General features: G+C 37.2%; 1 protein-coding gene across 3 annotated transcripts; it reads left to right on the top strand.

Moving 5' to 3' along the window:
• Nucleotides 1-8,385: 8,385 nt before the first annotated feature.
• Nucleotides 8,386-14,788, top strand: LOC107659780 (caspase-1-A-like). Of its 3 annotated transcripts, none has more exons than XM_016448811.1 (8): nucleotides 8,386-8,473; nucleotides 10,412-10,685; nucleotides 10,865-11,004; nucleotides 13,061-13,237; nucleotides 13,397-13,646; nucleotides 13,802-13,900; nucleotides 14,158-14,267; nucleotides 14,401-14,788. In XM_016448811.1, exons 2-8 carry the CDS (start codon nucleotides 10,421-10,423, stop codon nucleotides 14,509-14,511), a joined length of 1,152 nt encoding a protein of 383 aa, XP_016304297.1. In that variant the 5' UTR covers nucleotides 8,386-8,473; nucleotides 10,412-10,420; the 3' UTR covers nucleotides 14,512-14,788. The 3 variants fall into 3 exon arrangements, with proteins under 3 accessions (XP_016304297.1, XP_016304294.1, XP_016304296.1); XM_016448808.1 differs by having other exon boundaries at nucleotides 10,856-11,004; XM_016448810.1 differs by having other exon boundaries at nucleotides 10,856-11,004; nucleotides 13,802-13,903; nucleotides 14,161-14,267.
• The last annotated feature ends 4,861 nt before the right edge of the window (nucleotides 14,789-19,649 follow it).

Genomic DNA, 19,649 nt, shown 5'->3' with positions numbered 1-19,649 from the left:
GGTTTCAGTTCTGGCACTCATAGACATGAAGAATCAGCATGTGAATCTCAGCAATGGTGACAAAATATTCTGATCATTTTTACGTGATTTTTGAACGTCACAAAACAAGGCAGTAAAAAGTCAACAAAAAACAACAAAAATAAAAGCAAATACTAAATGCAGCTGTATAATTTATTCATGTTGCAATGCATGCTGGGAGCCATGGATAAGTTATGATTGGTGCACCCAGAATGCACTGCAACATGAATCTGTCTGATGATCATCACCATTGCTGAGATTCATATGCTGATTCTTGATGTCTGTGTGTCTGAACAGAACAGATGTTCTAAACTGCTGTGTGAAGTGTTTTTAAAGCTCTTCATATTATTTCATTAAAACACTGTTGATATCAGTAACAAACTATTTCACTCATTACCACTGATGACGTCAGTGAACCTGCTACAACATGACAACTACACCATTATTAAAAAGACTGTCAATATGATCTAAACCCATTTTCTCTTGATTTTTTTTACCATAACCAATGTGTTTCATAAACACGTTTACAGCAACCAGAGAAAAACTAATGTTAAAAAGTCAAGTGTCAAGAGCACAACTAAAGCAAATGCTTCTCTCCACAACGGTGAGTTCAAATCGTATTATTTTCAATAAACATTAACATCTATTTTTTTACCAATTATCCAAATAATGTTTAATCCTAGAAAGCTATTATCATCAGAGGACACATGAGCATAACGGTTAGCAGATCAATGAATGAGAGGGCAGCGTTACCAGATTTGCCCATTTACCACACCTTGTTACAGCACAGTAGGGCTATTGCAGACAGAAACAATACTGTACTACGTTTCCTGTCAGCTTGATTTTTGAGTGGACTTTGCTGTTCCGATGAGCATGAACGGTATATGAGTGGAGCACTCACATGGACCGTGAGCGACTGAGCGGAGCACACGCGCATAGAGCGGGATAATATGCAGAGCGTCACACCACGTGAAAGTGAATCCTAAGCGGTGAACTAATTTTCGGCAGCCAGTGCCGAATTTCAGTGCATCTCTTATTATTGGCGACATCAGAAATGGATATTATATAATAGCTGCTTTTATGAACATTTATAGCAATTTAAAAATATTACAAAATTATTTTTTACACGGCACACCTGCTCTCGACAGACGGCACCCCGGTTGGGAAACACTGGTCTATACACAGTAGCCAGAGCAGAAGATACGATAGATTTCTTTTGCATATTTGATAGTGTAACATTAAGCATTAGTATTTCGAATGAGTTAAACCTGTATCCTGTCTTCTGAGTAACATTGAGAATATCACTATATATTGTTGCAACACCGCCGCCATTTGCGCTCAGCGCAAGGACAGCGCAAGTACTTCTATCATTTAAGCAGGTAGAACAAAAGTCATCAGGGCAGTTATTTGAGATTTGACTTACTAGTCATATGGTCCGTAGCGTCCTGGAGATGTTGTCCGACAGGAGTTCCGCTCCGACTCTGCTGGGGTGCAGGCCATCAGCGCAAAAAGCCCAGTGTTAAATTAACTCTCCCAGGAGTTTATTTGAGTCCACACTCAAAAGTGTTAAAATTAACACTGAAGAACGTCAAATTAACACTGAAGTAGTGTTAAAGTTAATGAGACAATTAGGTGATTAATTAAGTGATGATTGACCATTACTGAAGACACCTGATGTTAACAAGCAGAATCGCCAAAAGAGGAAATCTAAATGTTTAAGTCACCATTATAGTGGTCAGTGTTTGCATTAGTTGGGCTCTTGACTCTTAAAATGTTAACATTAAATTTTGTTTGGTTACGGTAACTGAGTTATAACAGCCAGATGAACTAAAGGAAAAGTGGTCATGTGGCATTGATTATTAATTGACATAGGCCTGGGTGATAAAATGGTATCGATATTTATCGACGGTACTTTCTTTGATAACGATATAAAAAAAATTTGATGTAGTGCATGATAAAAAAAAAGAATATTAGTTGAATTTAAAATAAACATTTGCATTTGAATGCAAAATTAGCACAATCAAATGTTAAGAGTGCGTCAGGGAGCGTCATCAGTGGAGCACGAGATGCGGTGGTGACGCAAGTGACGTTGTTGCATTTTAATGTTTTGTTAGTCTAGCCCACATTATTTTGCTCATTGCACCCTCCTGTGGCTTCAGGAGACAAGACAAAGATTCCTTAAAACATATTTAATCTGCATATAAAACATTAGACATGTTTAATTTTTATTGTGTGTTTGACTGTTAAAACAAAACTATTTGTTGTTTGTCTCAATAAATTGGGTTAATTTGAAAATAACAGTGGTTAAATAAAAAAATATATATTGCTCTGTTTTAAAAAAATGTTATAAAAAATGTCAATAATTATCGATACCGACGGATCAGCTCTAGGCATGACGAAGCGGATATCGTCCTCTTTTGGAAGACCAAACAAAGTAGTTTCGCTTTCACAACAAAACACACAGCTCTTCACGACATGGCGGCGGCAACAATACTACAGTGAGAAAAAAAGTCAGGCCTTCTTTCTTTGCGTGAACATTTGGGTGGCGTTATGCAAATCTTCCCACACAGTGACGTAGACATGTGGGGGCGTGTTAGAACGAGCCGTTTTAGGTAGGTGTGGTTAACTCTTAACTTTTATAAAGAATATATTTTTGGATTTGAGATTTTGTATTTTCAACTTTACAGGTCTTCTGTATGCACCAAAAGTTTGTAACACTACAAAGAGAAAGAAAAAATTTAATTCACATCATATGACTCCTTTAATAAAAAATAAAAGAAAAAGTCTTTCATTTAGACACAGACATCAAGAATCAGCATGAGAATCACAACAATGGTGACCATCAAAAAAAGCATGTTGTAGCCAATCAAAACTCATTCATGGCTCCCATCATGCATTGTGGCATGAATAATTTATGAGCTGAATTGTCTTTGTAATTTATTTTATTCTTACTATTTTCTTTTATTTTTGCTGTTTTTATGTGACTGTTTAGTAGCTTGTTTGTGATGTTCAGAGTAGATCTGTTTATATGAATATGCTGTTTGTCACTGTTGTTGAGATTCATACGCTGTTTCTTGATTTCTATGTGTGCCTAAAAGAAAGTTTTTTTGAAGTTTGATCAGAATGGCTTGTAAGCTTCAAACGGCCTTGAAATGGCAGGAAAGTCCACATCAAGCCAACATTAAAGTCTGTCTTGAAAACATTATTTATGAAGGAGAAAGTACCTTACAAAACAAAGATGGCATATGAATTTAAAAAATTGCGCTGTACATAGACCTTAATCCTCAAGAATAGTGACAAAGAGAAAAAAAAAAAGATGAACTCTTAACATGACAGTCAAGAAATAACAACTAACAATACTGACAAAACAACAGCAAAAGTTTAAATTCAGCAAACAACAAAACAATAGTCCTATAACATTAACTGGTAAATGTATTCAAAACTTATAGAGCAGTATTGCATGAAATTAATTGTTCAGACAACTGTGTTTGAAAAGTCTGAGCAACATTTGGATACTACAATCCAAAACTCGTACATAAACATTACATTTTTAAACATAATTTATAGTGAATATGTTATTGTTGTTTAAAAATATATATTATATATATTTTTTTAAAATGTATCAAATTAATAGTATAAGTCAGGGGTGCCCAAACTCGGTCCTGGAGGGCCGGTGTCCTGAAGAGTTTAGCTCCAACCCCAATTAAACACACCTGAACCAGCTAATCAAGCTCTTACTAGACATACTAGAAACTTGAAGGCAGGTGTGTTGAGGCAAGTTGGAGCTAAACTCTGCAGGACACCAGCCCTCCAGGACCGAGTTTGGGCACCCCTGGTATAAGTCAATTGTATTAGTATTTCTAAGTAAAAATAGTGCTGTCAATAATTTATTTTATCAAATTAAGCACAATCTTCTGAAACACAAAAACAACCAAATGCCCCAAATAAACAACTCAAAAACATTATTGTTGCACACAGAAACACTTACACAAAGATGACTCTCACTGGCCTTTAATCCAATTCTATCATGTTCCTTTTGTTCAGTTTGACTGTTTGATAATTATGCTCACGTAGACCATTTTTATCTTACTGATACTGTATCTTAAAATAGTAATGATAATTAATGACTCTTTATAATCTATCCGATCACCAACACACTTAGCAATACAGTAAATAAATTAAATAAATCACGCTGCGGTGGCGTGAGTATTAAAAAGAGTTTAAATGAATGAAAGCCCCATTCCATCTAACATTTACTCACCTGTGTGAAGATGAACTCCATCCATATAGTCTGTGGGCTTATCGTTGATTAATTTGTATTTCATCGATACTAATTTGACTACATTTTTAAGTGTCCTCTCACCTGTTGTACATAAACAGACCTGACGATGCACCAAAAACATACTGAAAGCTGATTGGTCTGCATGTTTTCTTTTGATAATGATTGGTTATATATGCAGAGGGAGGGAAATTTCACTAAGCACCCTTTGTTCCTTTCTCAGCCGCATTTTGAATGGAAGTGAACTACATGCATTATTTGAATATCAATTCAGATTGGTCAGTAATGAGCACAATAGTTCACTATTAGATTGTAGATCATGGATAATGGCACATGAAAGAAAAAAATATATTTTTACATTATATGCACATGCGTTATGCACATTAGTGGACAAATTAATTAAAAACAACTTCATCTGTGTTAATGTTATGTTTATTTAAATAGGCTATATTTTTCAGCAGTCTAGGCCTTAGCGTGTTTAGATTTGATCAGATTGAGAAAAAAAAAAGAGAGAGAGAGAACCCAATTCAGATGATACCAGGCCATTTAAAATTCATGGTTTCACATGATTGTGAATCAAAAACAGATATAAAATGCAATTTATCATCTCAGATTTGTTTTTTGTCCTTTTAATACAGTATATTTGTGCACAGGATTTCCTGTCACATCAGAATGGTGTTGGAAAATCTTGTGAATAGTTATTTTGTTACATGAATTCCCCACTTTGAAGAGAACAAATGGCTCCAGATCAGTCATGTTTTGTCCTTATTCCTCCAGAGACACAAAATGGAAGCCATTAAAAGATTTATGACTGATGCAGCTGAGCAGCATGTTCATTTCTTACATAAAGCTACAGTTTGTTGTAGAAGTTGCTGTAATAAAAGCAAAGCATGCATGCAAAACATTGTGGGACATACTCTACTTGAAAAAGGCGGATACTTTGATACTAGTGTGGGCGAGACTGACAAGTATTTCTGGAAAAACCTTAAGAGAAATTGAAACCCCAAACCGAAGTGAACAAGAAACCGCAGACAAATTTTGGTTCAGTCAGACATGTAAGTATTCTATAGTTTTTTGTTTTTTTACTTTTTGCTTAGAAAGAGCTGAGCTAAATCTTATTAATAGGCCTACTCACATTCTTTTCTCTATGTGTTTTAAACATTCATCCTCTTTAATAATCAAAAGACTGAATGTTGCGATTTCCTTTGATAGGTGCAATTCTTCTGTCAGAGATTTCTTTGCTTGTTTGCGACAAACAGAGAAAAGTTTCTGCATGCAAGAGCATTGTGCTTTGATCATGTTGGCAGAAGCAACCGAACACTAAAAATGGAATTCTGATCAGTGATCGTTTTAATAGGCAGCCGTATGTAACACTGAACTCCATCTGACAAATAATGATATGGTCCCGTCATTCATTTATTGGTATTTCATCGATATGTTGAGCAAATTTGAAAGTTTATCTTTGCCTGTTGTACACATGACATATTAAATAGATACAAAAAGTGGTTTAAGCTTTTTTTTTTTTTTCCCCTGTCAGTCCTTTATATTTGTATATCTTCTGTCACCTCAAAATGGTGTTGCTGTAGTGGACTAATTTCCCCTGTAGCTCAGTCTGATTGGTTAAACTGACTCTTGAAACTTTTCTATTATTAAGCAATGGATTTAACGGATAATAAGAGCACAGCTAGTGACTCCAGACCAATCAAGACTGTTTTGTCCTTTTTCTCCCATGCAGTGGCAGAAAATGGACGCCACTAAAAATCTGATAAGTGAGACACTTGAGCAGCTTTTGAGTGCAGAGTTCAAGAAGTTCGTCTGGCACCTGTGGAACGGTGTGGCAGCAGACATCGAGCCCATTCCTCGAGCGGCTCTGGAGAGCGCTGATCGCCAGGATGTGGTGGATCGCATGGTGCAGAAGTACAGCACTAACGCCGGGACTGTTGCGGTACAAGTGCTGCTCAACATCAACCAGAATGATCTCGCAAAGCGCCTTGATGTGAAACTTCAGAAAGGTAAAGAAAAACACTGTATATGTTATGATTTATGTCTGATGCGGATCAGTGTAAATTTCTCATACAGTATAACAAACATCCTCTCTTTTCTCTCTCCTTCTTCAAGTGAGTTCTAGTTGATGAGGAAGAGTTCAGCAGCAACAATCGCATCTACCGTAACACAGCCACAAAAATAAAATCAAAGAAACCTAATATGCTGCTGCCTGATGAGATGTTACAATTTTTTGATTGTTCAATATGGGTGACATTTTATTGCTTGAGTAGTTGCATTTTATTGTTTGAATTGTTTGGCGTTGGATGTTGAAATTAAACACTAAACTATAATGGAAAAGGATGATTAATGATTACTTAAAGTATTTCATTTCGCTTGTTATGCTGGCAGTGACCAGGGATTTTGGGGATTGATAAATATGGAATATATTTGGAGTGTGTATGTTTGAGATTTTATTGCTGCTCTTTTGTGAGCAATATTACGGGTTACACTTTTTTTAAGATTTTATTTTTATCTGTAATGTAGGTATTAATTATCTTTCTGAGCTAATTAGAGTGATTGATGAAAAAAGGGTTTGCTTTTCAGCTAGATATTAAGAAACTTGTGATGTTTATGAAATAATCACATCATGTCTGTATCACTACAGTAAATCACAAAAAGAATATATTTGAACAACAGCAGTGGTCAGAGTCATTCTCTTATCTAATAAATGTGATGTTTCTATTACTGGTCTGCTGCTTTGGGTCTGTATTGGTGGCTGTCGTGTGTAAGTGCTGTTTGGTTTATTTGCACCCTCATTTTATTTTCCATCCCAATCAAGTTCAACATGTTCTGGGTTGTCTTGTAACAGCTCACACCGTTTGTCTGTTTTCTCTAAATTGTCCTAAATTGCACAACACATCCATTTCGAGCTGTTTGTCCAGAGCCCCTCCCCTTCACACTAAAAAAACCGGATTGACAAAAACATGTGCTTCTGAGGAAGGCTTTATTTCTTAACAGAAAGGAAACCTCTAAACAAAGGAACAAGGAAGTGCAGACTACACGAAAACTGTCTTCAAACAGAGCCTATAGTCATGTTTATGTTTTTATAGCACTTTATACAGATTGCTAAAAACAGCTTTACTGTAATAAACATGAGTGTTTTTAATTATAACTTAAATTTCAATTATAAAATGCCGCTAAATGAGATAATGCAGCGCTATTCATTTAAATTATTCAGCCACTTTATTTGAAAAAAGGAATGTAGCTAAATTTAGTGTATGTTTCTGAGCGGGCAAGGCAATAGCAACTTTTAATTTAATCATTTACGAAAGAAGGTTCTTCAGATTATAAAAAGGTAAGAAAGTGATGGCTCTTTAAAGAACCTTTGACTGAATGGTTCTTTGCGGAACCAAAAATGGTTCTTCTATGGCAGGGGTGCCCAAACTCGGTCCTGGAGGGCCGGTGTCCTGCAGAGTTTAGCTCCAACTTGCCTCAACACACCTGCTGGGAAGTTTCTAGTATGCCTAGTGAGAGCTTGATCATCTGGTTCAGGTGTGTTTAATTGGGGTTGGAGCTAAACTCTTCTGGACACCGGCCCTCCAGGACCGAGTTTGGACACCCCTGTTCTATGGCATCGCTGTGAAGAACCTTTTAAGCACCTTTATTTTTAAGAGTACATAGTTTAACCATGATATTTGTTCAACTGTGGTTATACAAATTATAATAATAAAAAAAAAACATGGTTACTATACTTTTACTAAAATAAAACCATGGTTAATTTTAGATTTGTTGGGGTAATATTGGCATTGTTGGGGTTCAAAGCTGCTTTAGTCCAGGGCCCCGCACTAACAGCTTCTAATCTACAATGGCCAAATGGTTTTCTTAAATGACAAAGGGCTGCTTTTAACTTTCCCTTTAAAGACAATGTTACAAATATTCAACAGATCCATTTCAACCTATTTGTTATCAATGAACTGCCATTCTACAAGCTACTGTACAAGATCTCCTCCCCTTTGTACTATCATATTAAATAAATACATTTACAGTGAATACCAAAAAAAAACAAAAAAAACCGGATTGACAGAAACATGAGCTGCTGAGGAGGCCTTTATATCTTAAGAGAACTCAACCCTTTAAACAAAGGAACAAACCAGTGCAGACTGTACACAGAAACTTTGTTCAAGCAGAATCGTAAGTAGAGTCACGTTTGCTTTCTACAGTGCTTTATACAATACCGATTGCTAAAAGCTGCTATATATATAAATAAATAAATAGATAGATTAGCATGGCATTTTGATTTCTGGAAACAGAGATCTTAATTTTGAGAGTATATATAGGACTGATGCGTTTAGGTGGAGTAAGTTTCATGGATGTGACACTTTTCTAATATGTGGATGTGTATTTCCTGACAGACTGGCTTGCTGTGAAAAGCATAACATTTGTTCCATTTCAGAGTGAGTTCAGACGAAGCAGACAGAATAATTTTTGGTCCCAATTATTTTATAAATTTTACTGGTAGTACATTGTATGAAGAATATTTTGGGTATAATATGTCACAGTTTGCTTTATTTTGCTATACTCACTTACATAAATGAACTATAGTGTCCTGCACCCACTAGTAAAAAAATATCAAAAATTATATTTGGTGTCTGAATTATTTTTGATTTGACTGTGGATTAATTCTTGTTAAAACTACAAAGTAATTCAGTCAAGAGCAGCGAGAGATTTTCTTTCATTTTATTGGATTAACATTACAGCAGCTAGTAAATTAGGCGCGGTCACTTTAAGAGACAAGGCATCCATTATGATGTGATGTGACATGTGGCAAAGTATGGTGACCCATACTCGGAATTAGTGCTCTGCATTTACCCATCCTAAGTGCGCACGCACGCACGCACGCACGCACGCACGCACGCGCACACACGCACACACGCACACACACAGAGCAGTGGGCAGCCATTTATGCTGCAGCGCCCGGGGAGCAGTCGGGGGTTCGGTGCCTTGCTCAGGAGCACCTCAGTCGTGGTATTGAAGGTGGAAGAGAAGCTGTACATTCACTCCTCCCACCTACAATCCCTGCCGGTACGAGACTCGAACCCGCAACCTTTGGGTTATGAGTCCGACTCTTTAACCATTAGGCCACGACTTCCTTGACCATTATAATGATACACATCCAATTTCTTTCTCCACTGTTTACTTTCACTTAATAACCAACATTTTTTTGAGTATACTTTCCAAGACGGGTATTTCGACATAATTTTGTATGTATTTGTCGGTACAAGAACAAGAAAAGGCAAATTTGGTGTTCAAGCGCTTTGAGACATGTCTCTTTGCATGCGCCCTGTGCGCTGAATTGGGCTCTTTCACATATTTTTCTGTTTGCATGTTTAAACTGCGATTTGTATTTGTTCGTTCAGGTGCAGGAGGATGAAGGAGAGCTCGGTTTGGTGTTGCTGTCTGTGAGACACGGCTCTCTGTGTGCGCACCGAACACAGCGCGCGAGTACTCGGTTGAGTTTTTCCGCGTCTTGTGTTTGAATGCTTTAAACTCTTTTGAATGTTTAAATTGGCAAGGCTTAAAAACACATGCAAATGATACGCTTTTGTGAGGATGCACAGCAGTGGCCCGTCAACTGTCCTGAGCGTCTTTTTAGACTGGCCTCAGCCAGAGATCCTATAATCGTCACCACCTTTCAACCCACTAGCGACGGCCCTGCCCGCGACAGGGGTGCATTTTTCAGCTCAACAAAGTTTCTACAAAATGTATGTGCACATCGCGTAAAAAAAAAAAGTTTAACAAACTGTGTCATTAGAATCGACTTCATAGATACAAGAAAATCAGTCAGACATTAGCCTATGTATAAAGCTTTCAAGACAGACCAGCTCTGAAGAGAGGTTGCATTAACTTAACAGCAAAATAAATCCATAATAGACCATGTTTGATTTTTTGTTTATATTAAAGTAAGTATAAACAAATATATAACATGATTAAATAGATTATTATATAAATAATAGATTGTTTTGAACCTGAACAAATACATTTAAAATGATGTGCTTATTTAAAACTTCAAAAGGAAATTTCAGGTCTGGTAAGAGTTTAACCACACAACACAAGATTTTTTTCTCCTAGTGACACAAAATGGACATCAAAAGAGTGATGACTGATGTACTTGAGGATCTTGTGGATAAAGAGCTCAAACAATTCATCTGGCAGCTGTGCAATGGTGTGACGGCAGGCATTGAGCCGATTCCTCGAGCAAAGCTTCAGACTTCTGATCGTGAGGATGTGGTGGACTGCATGGTAAAGCAGTATCCCGATGACGCTGGGAGGATCGCAGTCCAAGCGCTGTGCAACATGAAACAAAATGAGCTTGCAAAGCGCCTTGAATTAAAACTTCACGAAGGTATTCATTTTTTTTACTGCTTTAAGATTTCGTATTTGTGAAGCATTTTGAAGATTATATATATATATATATATATATATAGCAGTCATCTTTTTGAAAAATAAAGATAAATATACATTCAATGGAGTTAAGGTAATGTGAATACATATTTGAAATGTAAATATACTATGTGTCTTCAGTTCAGCAGCCTGTGCAGGAGGAAGTTAGAAATTCTCCAGAGTCTATGCAGCCCATCCAGTCCGACTGGCTCAGAGCATACAGCATTACTGCATGCAGCCAACAATTTAAGCACAGACTTCTTACACAAGAGAGAAATGATGCAAGTATCTCTGTTTCCTTGAACTTTTGTGAAAATACTACATTCAGGAGCCATTAGTCCTGCTTTTTGGACGGTCACTTTCCTGCAAATTATATTTTATGTTGAGCAGTGTTTCCTGACCCTTCTAAGATATTCCCAAAGTTCCTTCTTCTAAGATTCATAATTCTGATGCATTAAACTGATCAAAAGTGACAGTCAAGACATGTATAGTGGTGTAAAATATTTCTATTTCAAATAGATGCTGTTATTTTGAACTTTCTGTTAATCAAAGAATCCTGAAAAAAATCTATCACGATTTACACAAACCACAACTGTTTTCCACATTGATAATAATCAGAAATGCTTCTTGAGCAGCAAATCAGCATATTGGTTTAGGTGTGTTCAACTTGAAGCGGCGCTGCGCAGAATGATCAGTGTATGACATTAAAATTCTGCGAGAGGTACATTCACACGAGGCGTCGGCGTCAACACCTCTCGTTTACTTTGAACAGAGTGACGTCAAGCGTTGGCAAACTGAATTGTGGGTCTATCGCATCGCTTTGCCGTTGCTCGCGGCAGAAGTTGAAAACTTTTCAACTTTTCAAGCGCCAATGCAGGCGTCAGCCAATCAGATCGCCTTATGCAAATACCCTAGTGCAGACGCTAGCCAATCCCGTTTCGAATCGCTCTCGCAGTACTTTGAGGTAAAACACTGATCATTCTGCACAATGCCGCGTCAAGTCGAACACATCGATAAGGCTTGTTCGATATAAACTACAGTAGCCTGCCACCGGCTGGAGAGCAGCCGCTTGCAGTTGGGGAGGAATGAAAAGCGGAGACGTCAAGTCGGACACTTTCTGCTCCCGGTGGTGACGCTCGCGCGCTGTTTGCATACTCTTATCACAGATAAAGTGAATTAAACGTAATATTTGTCAAATACGTGACGTTTCAGAAACGTTTTCATGAGCAACAGAAACACTTTTTATATACTGCTTAATACAGCGCCATCTGTTCATGAATAAAGTTCAACATAAACATACTATTTAAATACCAATAAAGTGGGGGTATAAATGCTTTTATCAGTGTTTTTTGACTCAATATAACAGTGCAACTACACTAAAAAAGCTTTACTGTTATAAAACACGGATTTGTGAGCATTATTGGATTTGAATTGTTAGAATAAACACGCAACACACGTCGTGCTTGTCATCATAGAATCTAACCGATGAGAATAAAGTGTGTCGTCATCAAGGCTCTCGCAGCCGATTTTGAGCAACTGACCTGACCTCGGCAGCTGCTCTCGTTTTGCTCTCGCGGTACTTTGCAAAGATCGGCTGCCGTCTGTCAAAAACAATGCATTCTGGTTACATTAAAATACTTTTGTCCAACTTTGATCGGCGCTGCAGCCGCCCTACGATCACGTGTGCATTCAAAGTACCGCGAGAGCAAAACGGGACCAGCCGTCTAGGTCAGGCACTGCAAAGCCTTGATGACGACACACTTTATTCTCATTGGTTAGATTCTGATGACAAGCACGATGTGTGTTGCATGCTTATTCTAACAATTCAATTCCAATACTCACAAATCTGTGTTAATATAACAAAAAGCATTTTTAGGTAGTCGCACTGTTATATTGAGTCATGTTTCAAAAACACTGATGAAAGCACATACACCCCCACTTAATTGGTATTTAAATAGCATATGTTAATGTTTAACTTATTCATGAACAGATGGGCTGTATTAAGCAGTATAAAAAGGGTTTCTGTTGCTTTATGAAAACATTCTGAAACATCTGTGTATTTGACAAATCTGTCAAATTTGTTCGCATGAAGTCGAACAAGCCTAATGATATCTGAAGGATCATGAGACACTGAAGACTGGAGTAATTATGCTGAAAATTCAGCTTTGATCACAGCAATAAATTACATTTGAACATAGATTGACATAGATTATCTATATAATATTGGAGATATGGGTAAGCCAAACGATTTCATGGCATTTTATGTAGATTGATCATCTGGAGTTGCATGTGTTTTAATCGTGCATAATTCTGATGTTTTTTTTGTTTTTTTCATAGGTTTATATGCCAACAAGCAGTTCTTGGAGGAAAGGCTCAGCTCTGCTAATCAACAACATTAAATTTGACCGTAGTGAGCTCAACAGGCCCGGGGCAGAGCTAGATGAGGAGAACATGGAGTGGCTGCTGAGAGCTTTGGGTTACAGCGTTGAGAAACACACAAATCTCTCTGGAGATGTACGTAAAACAAAAGACTGGCTTCATGAAACCAATACTGCTTAGTACAGCTAGTAGATTTCTAGTGTGGAAATAGAAATGTGAACACATATTTAAGTCTAATTAGACTATATATTTTATACCATGTATTTCTTCTAAACATTGATAATTTATTCACAGGCAATAAATAGAGCAGTCAAGAACTTCTCTAAACGTTATGAACATCAAAACTCAGACAGCACCTTTGTGGTCATCATGTCCCATGGGGACAGATTTGACAATAAAGATGCCATTTTAGGTGTCCATTATCAGAGAAAGAACCCCAGTGATTACTTCTTTGTTGAGAACATCTTCTCCCATCTGAACTCAGTCAACTGTCCTGCTCTGATTGATAAACCAAAGGTTATTCTCATTCATGCCTGCAGAGGAGGTACGACAATAACATACTGATATTGCATTGCAATTTCTCATTTCTCTTTGTATTTCCCAGTAACTGTTTCTTAATTTATTCACCTTGCATGCTGCAATATCAAGTCATTCACAGTATGTGAAAATGTCCCACACATGAATAATTTCTCTGTCCAGGTGATGATGGAGGTGTGTATGTTAGTGACAGTGCGTTTGAATCAGACTCCTGGGTTCACAAGGAGAAAGACTTTGTCTGCTTTATGTCCAGCCTCCCTGGTGAGTCCTCAAAAACACTGATTGCTGAAATGAGATTGATTTGTTGATTACATTTGGCTGTTCATTTTGTTCCCAAGGTCAGGTAGAAGCTATTAAAACAACTCTGAAAAAGAAACTGCCATGGTGAACTGCTGAAACTCAAATGTTTGATGAAACATCATCCAAAATGGCGAATGTTTCTTCCTTAATGAGCAAAGTTTCAAAGGTTGCTTTGTACTTTATTGTATGACTTGACAATGACTGAATTATCTCCACAGAGATCAAGGCATACAGGAATCCTCACAATGGAAGTTATTTCTTCAATTACATAGTGGATGTGTTCAGTACAAGCGCTCATAAATATGACATTATGGAGTTGTTCAGGAGGGTAAATTGTTTTTCTTTATTCCAGCTAAAAGTCAAAACAATCTCTTTCATTTTATTCACCCCAAGTGCACTGCTCAGTTAAAATGAATGAGTTTGCTTCTTGTCACATTCAAATATGATCTTTTATTTTATAGATCGCCTCACGCATGGAAAATGACCCACGTTTCACACACAAGAAGAAACTATTGCCGTGTATTGAAAGGATGACCCTTGTAAAGAAATTCTACCTGTTCCCTGGACTCTAATGATGTAAAATGAGTTTAGAGGAAGAACGCTACAGGTGAATGGGGTAAAAACTATGTAGAAACATCACCATACTTCCTCAGTTGATTAATCACAGTACATTAAGAGAATTGTCTTATATTTCAAGTTTTTTAAATGTTGTTTAAACGTGCAGTTGAGGCATTACCTAACTAAATATAGACGCATTTACATACATTTTGTAATAATAAAGAACAGAAGTCTAAAACATTGAATAAAGTCAGGTTCAAAATCCAGTGCATATAATAAAAAAATATTTTGGGAAAACAACCTCTAAAGATTTAAGGGTTTAAAGGATTCTTCATAGCAATGTGTGTTACTTCAAGAGAGCAACCATACATCTGTTGATTTATTTTCTTTCTTTTATAATCATTCATTTATAATCATTTATCATTTAATCATTTTATTATTCTATTTAATCATAAGATCATTTATACAACTAGACATTTAATTGATTTATTCATTGATTAGTCATTTATATAATATTTTATAATATTTTTCCATTGTTGTTTATTCTTATTATGTGTGGTTTCAAGGGTTATTTGTCTTAATAAGTAAGAGATCAGGGAATGTCTCCATTTCAAGGTTTTTAACATCAGTGGACATTGTTGTGAAACAGTAATTTTCCATTGCTATTATTTTGTGGTATAATAACAGTTGTTGGATTTGGGCTGATCAGATGTTTCAGTCTGAGCATTGAAACAAATGCACCTCAGTCAACTTCTCGGCTGACAGACGATTGTTAATAGAGTTTGGAGCACCAGAGAAAAACTTACTGGATTTTAGATACAAGACAAACGGATATCTAACAAATTGAAATCTATACATCGATGGACATAGTTGAAGTGTCATTAAATAAAAACTTAAATGTGTATTTTGGATGTTTTCTTTCCCCTAGTCTGAAAGAAGTCATGTTATGGAAGTAAAGTAGCCCAAAATCTCAAAATTTACCAGTGTATGAAAAACAATAGTTAACATATTCATAATAAAACACATTCTAAATATACACACACAGTACAATAAATGTAATTATAAAGTATTATTATTTTTTATTTTTTTTTACTTAAACTGATCTCATTTAATGACATTTTCTTATATACTACACTATTGCCATATTACTATATTAACCATACGTTAACCTTTAAAGATAAGTTTTACCTTATTTTAAATAAGTAATTGTTTTAAAAAGTAGCCTGCTTATATAATTAAAAAAAGTAAATTTTGCACAAAATAAATTTGATATAAAATTGCTATGAAAATGTAGCCATGTGCAGTAATATTGAGAATTGAGAATGTGACGCATCATGATATTGAGTTGATAAGGATAATCGTAACTGAATTGAAACCAGTGAAGGTTCACACCCCTATTTTTAAGATGGCAGTACTGACAGAGATTCTATCAACAAAAAGCATAGAAACTGCAATTTTGGTTAAAATGTAAAGCTGTAAAAATGTATTTGCACAGCAGAAGAATTAATTAGGAAGAAATGTAGATTAAGAATCGTTTTAGAATCGGATCGTGACTCCCAGAATCGGAATCGAATCGGATCGTGAAGTGCCTAAATATTCCCACCCATAGTCTTAAAGGGGTCATATGATGCTGCTAAAAAGAACATTATTGTCAACAATACTACAGCTAGAATAAAAGTTACGCCTTCTTTCTTTGCGTGAACATTTGGGCGGCGTTATGCAAATCTTCCCACATAGTGAGGTAGATATGTGGGGGCGTGTTAGAACGAGCCGTTTTAGGTAGGTGTGGCTAACTCTGTACTTTTATAAAGAATATCTCTTTGGATTTGAGACTTTAGTCTTCGTAACTTTACAGATCTTCTTTATGCACCAATAGCTTGTAACACTCCAAAGAGAATGGAAAAATTGAAATCGCATCATATGACCCCTTTAAGCTAAGAGTAAGGGCGGGGTTGACCTTGTTGCTATGGATGATGTCAGCATACTTACTAACTATGCACACAGTGATTGGCTGATAGTCTCTTTCAGAGATTTATTCATGGAAATATTGTAGAGCACTATATTATGTTCAAATAATATTCACACATGGATATATTCAATATCCATATTCAAATAAAGGTTTCAAAATAAAAATGTTGCCACATTCAAATTTTAAAATGCAGGCTAAGTGTCACTATTTAAACAAATACCATATATGTTCAGCTAATTGTCAGCCTCTTATATGTGTGCTCCTCGTAAACAATTAGCGGATATGCATATAAACAGCTTTTTAACCCTCAAGCATCCTTAGCAGCCCTTAATTTGTCCTTCGTCTCAGGTGTGATCCCTTTTCTTTTTTTATAAATATCATATCACTGTCTTCGATAAAATAAAAACGATCAATTTATGCAATTTTTTGTTATTTTTAGTGTTTTTTTTTTTATTTATTTACCTCTAAAAGTACCATATTTTATGCAACATATGCTTATTTTTATGTTATATTTAATATTTCTTATACTTCAGTAAAAAACAAAAAAGTGTGTGTGTGTGTGTGCATGCGCAGTGGCTGAGTGGCACAAAAAAGCTTCAGTTCTTTGGTTTTGTATGTGCAAGTGACTGTTTTTATTCGAAAAAAAAATACAAATAAAACTCACTGTGTTATAGGCTCATTCAATGCTTTGCATATGGGTTTGTGTCTGTGTCTGTGTGTGTTTGTGTGTGTGTATGTGAGTGTGAGGTGTTTGCCACATTTTTGCCCATACACTTTACAAACATAAACTCCACCAGCGATGAACAGTGTTTTGTCACTACCACGTCATTGTTACACCACTCTTTGTTGACGTACACACACAAGCCACCCCCGCGAGTCTTACCAGACAGTGCTGTATCTCTGTACGCTCGGTTGCAGGTTAACCCGTGCAGCTGAATAGCGGAGTCCAGGATGTTGTCGTTTAGCCATGTTTCAGTGAAAACAAACACACAACAATCCCATCTCATGCTGTGTAGACTGACAGAGTTGAATTAAGTCCAGTTTATTTTCCAGAGAGCGAACGTTTGAGAGCATGAGCCCTTAGCCTAGCTCATGTGCCTCCACGCTTGCTGCGCTTCTCTCCCCTCTCACACCGCCGGCATCGCCGTTTTGTGCGGGTAGCATCAGTAGGCGAGGCTACGGTCTCGGGGTTCAGCTTCAGCAGCAGACAGAGACCTCATAGCTTCTCAGTAGTCACCGGTGAAAGCTTATGTTTGTACACACTGCCGATTTCCAGAAGGCTCTGTCGATCATAGATGTGTTTCTGAGTGATTATCTAATGATTTTGCGATAAGGCAAGTCGTGGCCTAATGGTTAAAGAGTTGGACTCGTAACCCAAAGGTTGCGGTTTCGAGTCTCGTACCAGCAAGGATTGTAGGTGGGTGGAGTGAATGTACAGTGCTCTCTTCCACCTTCAATACCTCAGTCGTGGTAGCAAGGCACCGAACCCCCAACTGCTCCCTGGGCGCCGCAGCATAAATGGCTGCCCACTGCTCCGGGTGTGTGTTCACGGTGTGTGTGTGCACTTAGGATGGGATAAATGCAGATCACTAATTCCTAGTATGGGTAACCATACTTGGCCACATGTCACGTCACTTAATAAGGGGAGACTGTTCGGAAACGAGACTAACAGACATAAAAACAGTTTTTCATAAAAACGCTGCTGCGTCCGACCGCGCAGCCATCTTGGATACGCCATCTTACTGATGATATTTAAGTTTGCAAACTTAAAAAAAATAGAGGCAATCAGTTGCATCAAATTTTCTGAGTTAGTAGCAGTGTTGTATCCAAGTCCAGTGTCGAGTCCTAGTTTTTAATCAATTAAGTTTAAGTGTGAGACGTTTATTAATGTCTTTTCATATCAATTTTATGTTGTTACTTTATTTTATTTTATTTTATACTACACATGACATGGATTCGTCTGTACTCTGAAAAATTTCTGCATCCAAAATATCCAAGTCTGAGTTCACCTGAGTCCACCCGAGTCTGTCCAAGTCCAAGTTCATTCACAATTGCAGTCCGAGTCCGAGTCCCAAGTCCAAGTACTACAACTCTGGTTAGTAGAACTTATCCGGGTTTACAGTGCAGTGGCTACTGATCCATCCTTGAGTTTCAACTTTTTAGCAAAACCTGAAACCTGAAACCTCAGAAAGCAGTCTGCTGTAAAATGATTTGAGCAAACATAAATGCATTTAGGTAGATTGGGGGGCACATTCCCTTCAAAAACAAACGTAAACCACTGCGTATTCAGCGGCTCAGATGTCGGGAGTAAATGACGACTGCTGTGTTCATTATTACATCCAACAATAGAACACCTCAATCGCTTAGGAATCGCTTTCTTGTCTACATCTTCTCCGGTGTCGAAACAATGGCGGTCTGTGTACATCTCACTCAGTGCGGGTCTATGCTAAAACAGCAGTGTCCGTCAACAGTCGTGGGAGGGGCCTGTGCAAATTGACATCACTTTCTCCAGAATCTGTGAATGGCTTGTTCTGGGACAGTGCTTATGATTTATGGGGATTTAAAAAAAAAAGCACTGGGTGGATTTTTATCATTATAGTGTAGGTGTGTACACACACTGCCAACACACATTTCAGTTCAAATAACTTGTTAAAGTGAATTTTGCATCCGATGTCCCCTTTAATGTCTTTTGTTTCAGTTGATTTCATCTAAGTCTGTGGCTGAAGTCAGTTGTAGTTCTTGTGTTTCTCTTTTCTTCAGTGATTCTGCTTGTTAACAGCAGCTGTTCATCACTAATGCTCAATCAGCACTTAATTAATCACATAATTATCTCATTAACTTTAACACTGCTTCAGTGTTACTTTAACACTCTTGTAGAGTGGGACCATATATGCTCCGAGCAGTTTTAATTTATCTAATGCCGAGTTCACACTGCACGATTTTCAAACTCGTCGGATCGCCGTTGTTTTCACACTGCATGACTATCGGGGGGTGCATTCAGTTGCTGCTGTGTTCACATTGTACGATGGATCGGCGACAGGGGGTTTCACACTGCATGACTTCACAATAGGAAGAATCGCCGACAGCTCTGTCTGGTCCGCAAACTACGTTTCACAACAAAACACACGCGAGAAGTGATAAGGAAATAACGCGAGAACCCGCGTGCGTCAGACCGGAGTTCTC

Source organism: Sinocyclocheilus anshuiensis, unplaced genomic scaffold (genome assembly GCF_001515605.1).
Source record: "Sinocyclocheilus anshuiensis isolate Anshui unplaced genomic scaffold, SAMN03320099.WGS_v1.1 scaffold968, whole genome shotgun sequence".
Taxonomy (NCBI): domain Eukaryota; kingdom Metazoa; phylum Chordata; class Actinopteri; order Cypriniformes; family Cyprinidae; genus Sinocyclocheilus; species Sinocyclocheilus anshuiensis.
Note: the sequence above shows the minus strand (reverse complement) of the source record. Positions and strands in the feature narration are given on the sequence as shown.